The 13947-nt window shown below is 54.6% G+C and overlaps 1 protein-coding gene across 1 annotated transcript in view; it reads left to right on the top strand.

The window, feature by feature from the left end:
- The window catches only part of LOC104541278 (microtubule-actin cross-linking factor 1, isoforms 1/2/3/5-like), a gene marked incomplete at both ends in the record, with an annotated part of 41740 nt that overhangs the window by 12394 nt on the left and 15399 nt on the right, over positions 1-13947 (top strand). The window contains 12 exons of the mRNA XM_010185289.1: positions 237-399; positions 758-841; positions 948-1055; positions 1692-1790; positions 2420-2572; positions 2667-2755; positions 3142-3277; positions 5860-10611; positions 11613-11762; positions 12132-12347; positions 12432-12581; positions 13228-13461. Of these exons, the coding sequence (XP_010183591.1) occupies positions 237-399; positions 758-841; positions 948-1055; positions 1692-1790; positions 2420-2572; positions 2667-2755; positions 3142-3277; positions 5860-10611; positions 11613-11762; positions 12132-12347; positions 12432-12581; positions 13228-13461 (6334 nt within the window). The remainder of the gene's footprint in view (positions 1-236; positions 400-757; positions 842-947; positions 1056-1691; positions 1791-2419; positions 2573-2666; positions 2756-3141; positions 3278-5859; positions 10612-11612; positions 11763-12131; positions 12348-12431; positions 12582-13227; positions 13462-13947) is intronic.

Raw genomic sequence — 13947 nt, 5'->3', positions numbered from 1 at the left:
GAGGGTTATGGAGCATGGCCCAGGCTGCCCAGAGAGGTTGTGGAGTCTCCTTGTGTGCAGACACCCAAAGCCCTGGCCGTGTTCCTGTGTGACTGCTCTGGTGCTCCTGCTGTGGCAGGGGTTGCACTGGGGGAGCTTTCCAGGTCCCTTCCAACTCCCGATATTCTGTGTGATTCTATGATTCCCACTGGTGGCATTTCGCCCTCCTCTTACATTTGACTTGGTTCTCCTCGCAGCCACGCAGAGCTGGAGAGCATTCAGGAGGTGCTGAGCGATTACCGGCAGTGCCACAGTGCCCTGATCCAGTGGATCGAGGAGATCACGGTGCAGCAGGAGCTGATGAAGCCTGGGCAGGCAGAGGACAGCCGGGTGCTGTCAGAGCAGCTGAGCCAGCAAACGGTACGGCAGCACCTCGTGATGTCTCCATGGCACGGTGCTGCGGTGTCTTTTCTCTTCTTTTACTGAAATCTTTTCATCTGTAAGCTTGAAAACATGAAATACAGTCAGGGTGTCTGGTAAGCAGAGAAACTCTGCTTCGTTTGAGGTAGAAATGAGGCCTTGCATAAAGTCGTTGGAGAGGAGAAAGACTTGGACCAAAAGGGGAGGGATGGGGACTGAAATTGAGCTCACCACCCATGGCAGCTCTCCTGACAACCATCTTTGCTTTGAATGCTTTTTGCTTTTGGGGCTTGGCCTAGATTGTTTTAAGGTCCCTTCTAACCCAAACCATTCTGTGATTCTGTGAATTTTGCTGAAGGCTTTGGCTGCAGAAATCGAGAAAAATCAAGCCAAGCTGGACCAGTGTCAGCGATTCTCCCAGCACTACTCTGCTGCCGTCAAGGTACGGGTCCCTCCTGCCCCCAGATAAGGCTGGCTGGGCAGAAATGGCCCCAGCATGGTTTGCATCTCACTTACTGCATCTCTCCCCACCCTGGTTGCCTCTCCAGGACTACGAGTTGCAGCTCATGACGTACCGGGCGTTCGTGGAGTCGCAGCAGAAGTCTCCCATGAAACGCCGACGCATGCACTCGTCCTCGGATGCCATCACGCAGGAGGTAGGAGCACAGCCGCCCGCCCACGCTCACGAGGGAGAAATTGTGCACGGGGAGGGGGTTCATCGACACCGAGCAGCCTCTGTGAATTGAGCTCCTTTCTGCTGAACGCTCTTGTGTAAATGAAGTTTCCACCCTCGCTGTTTTTTCCGCTAGCCAGAGAGGATGGCTTAGTGCTCTGAGCACCAGGTATGAAATACCTGGACTCCTGGGAACCCCTGGGTCAAATCCAGCGGGGTCGGCTCAGCCCTTCAGCCTTGCGAGGTAAATAACCGGAGCGCCATGCAGCGTCACTGTGTGTGGATCTTTGGGATGAGACCCGTAGGGACCCGAGGTCCTGTCTGCTCCGTGTGGATATTAAAGATCCCGCTAGCCCTCTTTGTAAGAGTTGAGCATCCGCCCCAGTGTCCGTCACGGAGTCTCCCCTCCGCTCCAGTGTTATGCAGCATGCCGTGTGTGGCCACAACCCTCCCCGTCAGACTCGCTGCGTTTCATTGGTGCCGTACAGGGCCTGCGAGGTGCCTGGGGGAGCTTCCCAAGTGAGAGATGCTGCATCCGTGTCCTGTACTGTAAAGTACGTCGCTGCGGATCTGCCGGTCGTGACTGATGCGCCCTGTTTCTCCCTCTCTCCCTTTGCAGTTCATGGATTTGCGGACTCGCTACACGGCTCTGGTGACGTTAACCACGCAGCACGTGAAGTACATCAGCGATGCTCTCCGGCGGCTGGAGGAGGAGGAGGTGAGGATGTGCAAATTGCTTGAAAGAGTCCAGCAGGGCCACAAAGATGATGCAGGGAGTGGAGCATCTCCTGCTGAGGAGCGGCTGAGGGAGCTGGGGCTCTTGAGCTTGGAGCAGAGGAGACTGAGGGGTGCCCTCATTCCTGGGGATCCATTGGGAAAGGGCAGTGTCAGGAGGAAGGAGCCAGGCTCTGCTCTGGGATGGCCAATGCCAGGACAAGGGGCAATGGTCCCAAGCTGGAGCACAGGAGGTTCAAGCTGAAGATGAGGAGAAACTTTGTCAGGGTGAGGGTTATGGAGCATGGCCCAGGCTGCCCAGAGAGGTGGTGGAGTCTCCTTGTGTGGAGACACCCAAAGCCCTGGCCGTGTTCCTGTGTGACTGCTCTGGTGCTCCTGCTGTGGCAGGGGTTGCACTGGGGGGGCTTTCCAGGTCCCTTCCAACTCCTCACATTCTGTGACTCTGTGAAACTGAACTCTCTCTTCAAATTGTGCAGGCTCATTTCCTCACACCCTCAAGGATGCTGCTCCATGTTGGGGTTACATCTTGGGTGCCGCTCCTGAGAGCTTCTCTGCCTTTGGAAATCAGGGACCTTTTTGACGTTGTTGTCTTCCTCCCTCCTCCATTTGCAGAAAGTCGTGGAGGAGGAGAAGCAGGAGCACGTGGACAAGGTGAAGGAGCTCCTGGGCTGGGCCCTGGGCTTGAAGCAGAGCGTGCAGGGCAGGACGGCTGCTGCTGGCAGCAGAGAGCTGGGCGACATCGAGAAATCCATCTCGGAGCAGCAGGTAAACTGGGGGCAGCCATCAGCAATTTGCTTTAACTTGTGCTCTTTTTCCACAGCTGAATTAAGCTTCCTCCTTTTTTCCTTTCTCCCAACAGGCCCTGAATGAGGAGCTGGCTGCGAAGAAGGAGCAGATCTCTGAGGCCATCAAAACTTCCCAAATCTTCCTGGCTAAACACAGCCACAAGTGAGTGTGGCCCCAGGAGGGGACTGGCGAGGGGACTGAGACACCTCAGAGCTGGCGCTGGTGGCATCCCTGGGGTCTGACTTCTGTTAAAACCAGTGATGAGCTGCACATGAAAGTTGTCATCTTTCTTACCTGCAACAAGAGCTATGAAATATACAACCCATTTATCTCGTTAGGACAATATGAATCATCTTTAATAGTGATCTAATCTCTTATATCTGGGGATTTGATTTGATTGTTACAATGCAGGTCAGCACAGATTAGCCTTGCTGGTTTTAGCTGAGCCATACCCATGGTGGATTTGGCCTTTTCCTTCACCAGAACTTGTTAATTCTGAGGAGCTGCTTTGTGCAGTTTCCCTGAGAGCTTTCCTCATCCCTTTCCAGGCTTTCCCACCCGGAGAAGGAGCAGATTTCCGCTCAGCTCGGGGCTCTGAAGGAGACCTACCAGGCTCTCTGCAGCGACTCCACCGAGCAGCTCCAGCAGCTCCAGAGCCAACTGGCTCAGGAGACAGAGCACAAGGTACTGCTCCCTGCGTGCTCCCACGGCTGCAGGGACACAGGGCACCCCTCCGGGGGTGACAAAGGGTTCGCTTGGTTTTATATCTCACGGCCACCGGCCTCTCACAGCTCGTTGACTTTCTTACTTGCACGTGGTTGCCCTCCCTTCTCTTCCATCTGTGCGTCACCCAAAACGTCTGGGATCGGGGTGGTCCCTGGAGGACCCATTTCCCATCCGCGTCCGCCAGCCCCATCCTCGTGCCGCTGGGTAGGGAGGGCTGAAAGCGCATCCTTATGGCCTCTCTGGTCTTTCACAGATATACGTGTACGTGTTATATAAATGTATATACATGTGTCGATGGATTTATTTGTGTGTTTGCTTGCTGGCTCCCTGTACTCTGAAGCAGCGGCCCGCTCGGATCTGGACGCGTGGTTTTGGCTGTTGGGTCCATGAGTGAAGCCCTGTTCGAGTCGTTCATGGGAAGAGGGCGATGTTTGAGATCTGCCCCCCTCAGCTTTCACCTAAACAGAGAGAGTTTCTCTCCACATTGGACTTTATAGCACATTTTAAGTGTCTCCATGCAGTAAATGCTTCCTATTGCAAGCCCTTTAGCCCTCATGAGCTTACAGTGAGCAAACAGACTCATCAATTGCTGCTAAGCCCGTGGAAAGGATGCTTCGTCCTTTCCCTTTTCCTCCCTCCCGGGCAGGAAAATTACTTTAGAGCCAAAAAAAAGCCTTTTCCATGGCTTGCTGGGCTGTTTTGATGCAGCGTGAGCGCGCTTTGGGGCTGGGGCTGGAACAGTTTTCACTCACGCTCTCGATGAAGCCGGGGAAAGAAAACAAGAGGTGGCAGCGGGGCTTTGAGGTCCCCGTCTGCGAGACGATCCCTGCGGCTCTTGCGGTGCGGCTGCTTCACTGTAGAGGGAGCGTGAGGAACTCCTTAACATTTGCTTGCTGGAAACATCCAAGTGTCAGAGAGAAGTTACAAAAGACCAAAAAAAAACCCAACAAACCGCAGAGCAGAGCGCGCTAAATTGAGCATGATGTGTCCCCGTACAGTTCGTGTTTCATGTCAACTGGTTTTGAGATTAACTGACATCCTTGCTTACAAGTTTAACTAACCCTCCGGGATTTACCCAAACCAACCACACAAAGTGAAAGAGGACGACCCGTGTGTGTGTGGGGGGTTCTTTTTTTTTTGCAAACAAACCAGTCGCATGCTGGACGCTAACACCAAGCTTTACACTGTGTGTGATACGGCTGAACTGCTCCATAAGGCTCTGTCTTTAACTGCTCAAGGCGCACCCTGCAACTCGGGTAAGTAAAAGCCTTTTACCCCCATCTCCTTTTTTATCTTTCTCTCTTTTCTTCTTCTCCTCTTCTCTGTCTTTCCATGGCTTGTTCATCTCCCAACGTGCATGCCCAAGTCTGGCGGTGGTGGTGGACAGCTTAGGTTTTGTGGGCAGGTTCAGGCTGTCTCCAGAGCAGTGGGGGGCTCTGTGGACCAGTCCTGGGGGGCTCTGCATCCCCTGCTGTGCTGTACCCGAGCTGTGCCCCAGCTACAAACACCTCCAGCTGCCTGTGCAGTCAGAATCACCAATTAAAAGACCAAATCAGAGGGTGTTTGGGCTGCAAAATGAACTAATCCCACAATCCAGATTCCCTCTTCCCAGTCCCCACAACCCTGTAGTGTTTGGGCCACTCTTATACCCAACCAGAGGGACTGGAAGAAACCCAAACATTCAGAGAGCCGTTACTCTTTATCATGTCAATTATTACCCAGCAAGAAGAGAAAATCCCCTCCAGAAGCACCAGAGCAGATGGTCTGCTCCCAATCTGTCACTGGTTCCATACTGGGATCCCCAACATCTTCTGTGTCTCACCATGCCCTGTCTGAGGAGCACGGCTCCTTCGAGCTGCGGGTGCTGCTGGGCGTGCTGGGGAGCTGCCCCGCATGCAGCGCTGCTGCCCTAACGCATGGCTGGGAGCTGCTCCATGGCACGGGGATCTGTGGTGTTTCCTGAGGGTCCGTGGTGTTCCCCAGAGGTCCTGGCACTTGAGATCTGCTTTGGGAAATGCAGGGTTTCAGCATGGCAGGAGTTGGGGTGGAAACTGCGCTGGGAGAGGTTCCTAGGTGCCCCGAAGTGGGTGTCTGTGGGGGTTTTCTCCTCTGGAGGTACGCAGCGGGGTTGGTGTTGTCCTCGGTTTTTGAAACCGGAGTTGCTGAACGGCTGTGGTGTGCTCGTTGGTCTCCTCACCTCTGTTTCTCCATGGAGCATTAGGAGCGCTCCTGGGTTTTGCTGCTTGCCGCTTTGCTGCGTTACTGGTGGTGGATGCTGGGAGCATCTCAGTGCTGCCCTGGGTGATGGAGGAGATGAGCATTAGGACTTGCTGGCAGTGTGCAAGCTAGCAAATGCACCCGTTTGTGTGCTGTGATGCCTGTGGAGTTGCTTTTCAAATACTTTGGGACTCGCTTTCTAGCCTGGTTTAGGGTTTTTAAACTTTTTTGTTTTAAACTGAGACCTCCCTGGACCTCGTGCAGTCTGAGTGCTGGAAATGCTTGATTTTGGTTTAATTCTTTCCCTTCTCTTTCTGTTCCAGGCCAGCGAAGCAGTGGCAGGAGTGATCGATCTTGGCACCGTAGAAATATTCCCGGTCTTTGGTGCCATGCAGAGAGGTCTTATAGATCAGGACACCGGCCTGGTCCTCTTGGAGGCCCAGGTTATCACATCTGACTTAGTTGTTCCAGAGACCAACGAGAAGCTCTCCTTGGAGACGGCTCTGGCGAGAAACGCCATCGATCTCAGGACGTTCCAGGTGCTGCAGGAGCTGAAGGATGCTCTGCACCAGGTGGATGAAGTCCGACGTGAAGGGAGGCAGCTCCTACCCGTGGTTGCTGCCATAGAAGAGGGAAAGATCAGTGAGAGCATTGGGATAAAGATCCTGGAGGCTGAGCTTGTCACCGGGGGCTTTAAAACCCATCAGGGCAGGGTCAGCATGGAGACAGCGCTGCAAGAACGGCTCCTTACCCCGCAGCTTCATGCCAGACTCCTGTCCCACCTGGAGAACAGCAAGGATTTGATTGACCCCAACACGGCGGAGAAAATCGGGCTGCCCGAGCTCGTGCAGCGCTGCGTCGTGCACCAGGAGAGCGGGCTGAGGCTGCTGCCGGTCACGCAGCTGGCGGGGGGCACGGTGAGCCTGAAATCGGGCCGAAAAGTCAGCATCTTCCGCGCCGTGCAGGAAGGGCTGATCGACAGAGAGGTGACCGTCAGGCTGCTGGAAGCTCACCTCTTTGCTGGTGGCATCGTAGACCCCAGGACAGGGCACAGGCTGACGGTGGACGAGGCCGTGAGACACAATTTGATCGACCAGGATTTGGCGTGCACGCTTCTTATCCGGCAGCTTCAGACAGGGGGCATCATCGATACCGTCACAGGAGAGAGACTGACCATTGATGAAGCTGTGAGGAAGGAGTTGGTAGCACCAAAGATTGCATTGGTGGTGCTGGAGTCGCTGTGGTCCTTCATGGGGCTCCTGTGGCCAGAGACGGGGGAGATCATCCCAGTTGCGGATGCTTTGGAGCAAGGGCTCCTGTCCACTGAGTTGGTTTACAAGATTCTCAGCAAGAGGCAGCTCATCAAGGGTGTTTTTATACCCGAAACCACGGAGGTGCTGTCCTGGAAGAAAGCGGTTGAACACGGCATCTTGGAGAGGGATGTGGCGAAGAAGCTGCGATCGACAGCCATACCTGATGTGATGGCCAGCGTGCAGCTCGCTGGCTCTCCGAGCAGAAGGAGCCACGGCCAGAGCAATTCGGGAAGGGGTCCCTCTGGTCCCAAAGAGCAGAGTGACCCCCTGCTAAGGGGCAGTGATGAGAGGCTGATGTTCCACTTGATGACCCACAGCTACATCAACATCCACGACGGCCAGAAGCTGCTCTTAGTGGATGGAGAGCTGAACGATCTCACCAAAGCCTTCATCCGAACCCAAGAAAATGGATCTTGGGCACACGTGTTGGAAGAGAGCGAGGGTTTTGAGGAGACGAGGACAGACGCAGCTCTTGAGAGGGAGCCTTGCAATGGCTTGGCTTTGCAGCAGCTGGAGTTTCAGTTTGCTCCTCCAAAGGAGCAAAGCGAAACGGTGCTGCCCTCCAGAACCGCTCTGGAGAACGGGGAGGTGGTGGGGGAACCTGGAAAGCTCCTGTTGGAGGATGCAGAGGACGTCCTGCTTGTGGAGGAGCAAGAGCAGGTTGGTACCCAACAGGCTGCCAGCAAGAGTGAAATGGATGCTGAATTTGGAAGAGAGGAAGTAGCTTCTGCAAGCAAGGACCAGCTTCAGATAAAGTTATTGATGCCAGAACGTCCTGGTGGCCTTGGTAGTGGATTTGGAGAAGCAGAGGAAATGTTGATGGAGGGAGAAGAAGAGTCCAAGCCTGTTACAGTAGATGGAGTGGAAAGTATCAAAGAGGAGAAGAGGGCACTGGAAAGTGGAGCAGTTGTGAAAAGCGAAATCTGGTTATCGATGGGTGCTGCAGAAGGTGGAGATAGACTGGAAATCATGGCAGAGAGGTCTCAGGTGGAACCTGAATTAGAGGCAGGAGATGTTGAAGAGGCTTATTTGCTAAATGAGAAAGCAGTTGAGAATGGTGTGCTGGGAGGAGAGGGGGTTGTGCTCCTGAAAACCAGCGAGGCACAAAGAGAGAGGCAAAGTGAAGACGTGGAAGGGGCATTGGAAGTGGAAGGAGCATTGGAAGTGGAAGAAGGAGAGTGGGACGAGGTGTTGGGTGATGAGGGAGGTGATGAACCATCCCTACCAGCCCCTGCAGAGCAGGAAGCAGAGGACACTTTGGAAACGCTGTTAGCGCAGCTCCAAAGCGGTGGCATCGTCCACGAGCAGACGGGCAGGACTCTTCTCCTCAACGAAGCCGTAGCCTGTGGGGTGGTGCCCGGCCACACAGCCGTGAAGCTGATGGAGAAAATGAAGATGTTCAGTGGCTTCTTTGACCCTCATACGTGCGAATCCTTAACCACCGAGGACGTCATTGAGGAGGGTCTGATGGATGAGAACCTGCTCCAGAAGGTGCTCGCGTCCGACAAAGCGATAAGCGGTGTCCTCGATCCAGGCAATAACTTTGTCTACTCTGTCAAGGACGCTGCTGCCGTTGGCCTCCTGGACAAGGAAACGGCGATGAGGATTTTGGAAGGGCAAGTGGTTACTGGAGGCATCGTTGACTTGAAACGTGGCAAAAAGGTGTCGGTCACTTTGGCTTCGAATCTGGGCCTCATCGAGCCAACGGGTCAGAAAGAGCTTGGCAAGCTGGAGAAGGCTTCCAAAGGGAAAGACACTGATGAGGTGACCAGGGAGAAGCTCATTCGCTTACAGGCGGAGACCAGTGGGATTGTGGATCCCAAAACCAAGCAGCCTTTGACTGTCGCGGAGTCTGTCGAAAAGGGGCTCCTGGAGAAGGAAAAAGCGTTTGAGCTCCTGACCAAGCAGATTGCTGACGGAGGGATCATCCACCACGTGTCTGGAATGAGGCTTTCGGTAAACGACGCAATGAGACATGGTTTGATCAGTCAGGATTTGGGTAACGGGCTCGTGGAAGCCGAAAGCGTGTGCCTGCAGGACTACGTGCACCCAGTGACCAAGGAGAAGCTGCCCTTACCCCAGGCAGTGTCACTGGGGCTCGTTAGTCCGGATTTCCAGAGGAAAGTGCAAGAAATCCAGGCTGGGAGTGGAAGCATCTTGGATCCCGCTTCTGGCCAGAGGCTGGCACTCGGTCAGGCGGTAAAGGAGGGCTTGCTGCCCCAGCAGGTGATGGAGAAAGTCCTCTCGTCTTCCGAAATGAAAGAAGCAATTGTGGATCCCGAGACCTGCACGATCGTGCCCTACTCGGAGTTCGTAAAGAAGTGCAGGATCGACATCGAATCCGGCCAGAGGTATCTGGAGGTCCATCCCTTCAGCGCCATCACGGACGAGGTGACGGGGACCAGGCTGACGTGCGCCGCGGCGGTGGCGCTGGGGAAGGTGGACCCCCTGCCCGCCCTGCGGCTGCTGCAGGCTCAGGCGGACGGCGGGGGGGTGGTGGAGGGTCCCCTCAGCCAGAGGCTGTCCCTGAGGGCCGCTGTGGAGCGGGGGCTGCTGGATGAGGAGGTGGCCCAAGTCATCGCCACCAACCAGCTGAGGACGGGGGGGATTGTGGATGGCGGCAGTGGGAAAAAGTTGAGCTTGGAGGAAGCTGTGGAAAAGGGACTGGTTAGCCCGAAATTAGCTGCTGCTCTTCAGGAGGTGCAAATCTCTGAGGACAAACGTGGTTCTGAGGTCTGCAAAGTAGATGAGCCCCACGTTTTTCAGGAAAAAATGGAAAAAGTATCTCGAAAAGAGGAAGATGTTGTCTCTACCGGTGCTGCTAAGCAGTCTGATGGTGCTGAGCACAAAGCTGGGTCTGAGGCTGTGAGCTGTGACATGGCTGGAGGTGCAGCCGCTGCCCACAAGAGATCCCCAGTGACCCCCAGAGAAGGGAAATCAAAACCTCAAGAAACTTCAGAAGACAACGTAACACCTCAGCCCCAAGGAAAGGTTGAAGTGACTCCAGAATATCCATCAGTATCGGGTACAGCATCGCTCTCCAAAGAGACAGTGGTGGTAAGGGCTATGGAAAAAGGGACTGCAAAAAGCAGCTCCAAGGTGAGAGCAGCTTGGGGAAAGGAATTGAGGGGAGAAGGCGATGGAGGGACAGAGAAAGTGGAGGGATTGGGATTGGAGAAAGAGCAGTCGTTCTTGGACACAGAGATGCTTCATGGTGTGGAGGACAGCAAGGAGAGGAGGAGGAAAGGGTTTGGAAGTGCAGGGGGAGTTGTGGCAGGTGGAGGAGGTGCAGTGGTGGCTTCTGAGCGAGGAGAGCGAGCGGGCAGCGTGGATGGGGGAACACCGGCAGCCCCGAGGAAAGGAGTTACTGTACAGATGGGTCCTGCAGAGTCTGGAGAGCCCCCCGAGATGGGCATCCCTATGGAGCCTGCAGGAGGTGAGTTTGCAGCTGCAAGAGGTGTTGCCAAGCACATCGGAGGAGAAACCCCGAGAGTGGATGCAGAAGGTCCAGTTGATGAAGAAAGAACAAGTGAACCTGAGCGAAAACCTACCCAGAAACAGAAAAGCAAGAAAAAGAAAGCAAAGCAGGCTGGTATTGCAGGAGACAGCGCTCAGATGGAGAAATCTGTGGAAAAGCAGCCCCTTCCTCTTGTGATTTCCAAGGAAATCCCAGGGAAGGAGGAGGAGGAAGAGGAGAAGGACTTGGTCTCAAGCACACCAGAACTGAAACATGGAACCACCACCACGGTTGCTGCTGGGTTGGTGAGAGATGGAGCCAAACCCATGAGGAGCAGCAGGGATGAAAAGGAAAAGAAAACCACGTCTGAGGAAGAGGAAGAAAACCTCACTGGGGCTCAGAAGATCCCTGTCCTCCCGGGACAAGGGGTGGCTCAGGAGGTGACAAAAGATGGGGTCAGAATTGGTAGTGATCTCTCGGTGGCGTTGATCCTGGAGGAGAGGGCGACACAGGAAAAGACCAAGGTGGGAACCACCGTTGATGTGTCCAGTGCAGCCCCCACGGCTGACAACCAGCTCCAGGAATTGGTCATCAGAGAGGAAACCTCTGCGGTCCCCAAGCCTGGGGAAGAGCCACGACAGGAGCAAACAGCAGAGACCAGCACAGGCCAAGGAGGTGCCCCTCTTCCTCCTAAATCCCAGGGAGAAGCTGCCCAGGAGAGGAGCAGGCAGGGCCCTGGCGATCGGAGCCTGCTCTTGCCTGTGATAGTGGAGGGGGAGCTGCTGGAGACCTCGAGGGAGTCCACCAGACCAGCCCAGGTAAACGAATGCTTTTTGCTACTTCGACATATTTTTAATGAGCCCTTTGTGTGCGTTTGATGTTAAATGCGAGGTCCTTGGCACAGAGGAGAGCAAGAGGAGGAGGGGGTGTTTGAGCTTGATGTTGCAGCATCATCTGCGGTGGGTTTGGCAGAGCACCCGGTGATGTATGGCTGCAAACACTCACGGCTCAGTTGTGGGCTCTTTCTGCTAGAGCATTACTTACAAATGACTAATCAGCAGGTCTGATTTTTGGCACTTTTACTGTAACACCAGAGATCCCTTGCCATTTATAAGCTTATGTTGGAAAAAGAGCCATGTCTTCTGTTTTTCCTGTAGTAAATCTTGCAGATAAGGCTGGCGAGTGGAAAGTCCCTGCAATGGATGTTATTAACAGATTGCTCCTTTGAGAAAAAAGAAGAAGATACAATCCTTTGTTTTCTGGTCTGACTAAAGCTGAGCTTTTGCTTTGCCGTTGGACTCTGTAGATCCTGTTCAGCAAGAAGATGTGTCTGGAGCATGACGAGAAGCTGATCTCGTATCTCTCCATGCTGCGGGATATCGAGATGAGGATCAAACGGGTGCAGCCAGCGGAGCAGAATTTGGCAGCCCTGCACGACCTGCAGCTGCAGGCAGAGGTGAGCGCGGCTGGGCCAAGCCCATCCCTCATCTTCCCGGCTTCGTGTGAGCCCCTGCACCTCCTCCCTGCCTCTGGGAACCAGCCAGGGCTCAGGTTCAAGGCTTTTATCTGCAAACCCCGTCCCTCCCCACTCCAAACCTGCCTCTGGATCACCTTCTGCCTGCTTAGACAATAACCTCAGCTTGGCTGGAATAAAATTTACAGCTTGGGAAATGCTGGCGGCTGAGCGGGGCTGGAGGATGGCAATGAATCTTCCTAGGAGATAGACGCAGTAATCAGAGCTGGGTCTCCAAAACCTCTCCTCGGTTTTGGCAGCGGGAGGATGAAGTCATCTTCTCTCAGACATAACCGTGCTGTCTCGCCTCAGGCCCTGGGCGCTGAGCTGCAGGAGCTGAGCTTCCCAGTGAATCAGGAGTTGGATGCTGTGCAGTGGATTGTGGCCAACCCCCCTGAAGAGGTCCCTGAGCAGTTGCTGAAGGCTTTGGAGAAGGATGCCAAGAACCTCCAGAAGTCTCTGAGCTCCGCAAGTGATGTCCTGGAGTCCCGGCTGCAAAACCTTCGCGGGGCGGCAGAAACCGAAAAGGTAGAGCTGGCAACTGAGCATCCCCACGCCCCTTCCCCGAAACGCCCTGCTCCTTCTTTAAATGGTGCATTTCTGGGTTTTAAGGCTAAAATCCTGGCGCATCACGAGACTCTTGAGGGCAAACTCCAGGAGCTGCTGAGCTGGGTCTCTGGCACCGCAGAGTCACTGGACGGCAGCGATCGCCACCCCACGACCGATGCGAACAGCTTGAGTCGCTGCCTCCAGCACTACAAGGTAACCATGGCAATGCCCCTAATCCTCCTGCCTGATGAAGTTGCTGTCCTCTGTGTGGAGAAGCTTTTAATCCTGCTTCCCTCCTGGAGCCTCGGTGGGTTTGCCCTTATCCTTTATGGCAAGAGGAGCACTGGTATTGTACTTGCTCCAAAAATAATTTGTTTCCACAATGCACAGACCATCTGCTTTGGCCGTTTAGGGACTGTGCTCTGATGCAGGTGTTGGTGGGGAGGGATTCCTGTCAGGCTGTTGAGAAGAGATCAGCCTCCTGCATCACACCTGCCCCATCTCCATCAACTGTACGAGGAGCCCAGGCTCCCCTCCACGTTTATTCACCTTTAAGCGATAGCTCCCAAGGTTTGGTCAGTTCAGCATCTCCTGTTCGTTGTTGAAGTTGAGGGTCAAAGGCTTTGAGAGGTGGTGGTGGCACACGGAGTCACTGTGGGCCACACCAGGCAGCCCTGGCTCATCTTCAGGGCTTCACCTCGATGCTGAGCGTGCTTTCGGGAGCGTTTGGGGTTTGGGTTCTGGTGACAAGGCACATTTTTTGGGCACACTGTCTGCATGTCCCATATGAAGCTGGCAGTGCAGGGCAGTGCAGGCCGCAGAGTAACTTAGCCTCTCACATCTTTTTTCTCCCATTCAGGAGCTGAAGGAGCCCCTCGCTAACACCAAGTCTCAGCTTGACGCCACCGCCTTCGACATCCAGCTCCTTATTTCGGAGCACGCCCAGGATTTGACCCCTCAGCAGAGCCGGCAGCTGCTGAGGCTGCTCAATGAGCTGCAGAAGGCTTTCCGGGACCTGTCGGAGCGCGTGACGGCGCGGGTGGAGGTCCTGCAGGTCTGTCTCCAGCAAGTGGAGCAGACGGACCAGGTGAAGGTCGGGGGACGTCTGCTTCTGGCTGCGGTTTGCTCGCTGAAGCGCTTCCCGGCCACAGGAACGTGCGCTGAGACGCCTAGTTTTTGGGATTTCGTGTGCATGCCACTCACAGTTTAGGACTTCTCATTGCACATCATGAGCTTCCTCTAAAGTCTTTCTTCTTATCACGCAGCTCCCAGGCAGAAAGTGGCTTTCCTCCCGAAAGATGAAGCCCTGCCTGGGTACCATGTCTGGGCAAACTTCTTCTAGACGTGAAGTTGCTTTGGGCTGGGTGGAATAAACCCTGGTCTGTGCAACCCCACCAAAAAATCCCTGTGCAGAGGGGCCACCGCAGGCACCCAGCAGTGTTTTAATGCCTTATTTCCACTGCACAAGTCAGGTGTTGCTGCCCAAGGGAAAAGCTGATGGTATCAAGGCAGCGGGCAGCTGCAAGTCCTCAGGTCCCTGCTGCATCACTGCAGCACCCGTCACTGCATGGATCCTCTT

Source organism: Mesitornis unicolor, unplaced genomic scaffold, assembly GCF_000695765.1.
Source record: "Mesitornis unicolor isolate BGI_N332 unplaced genomic scaffold, ASM69576v1 scaffold38365, whole genome shotgun sequence".
NCBI lineage: Eukaryota > Metazoa > Chordata > Aves > Mesitornithiformes > Mesitornithidae > Mesitornis > Mesitornis unicolor.
This window is presented reverse-complemented; position numbering and strand designations above follow the sequence as displayed.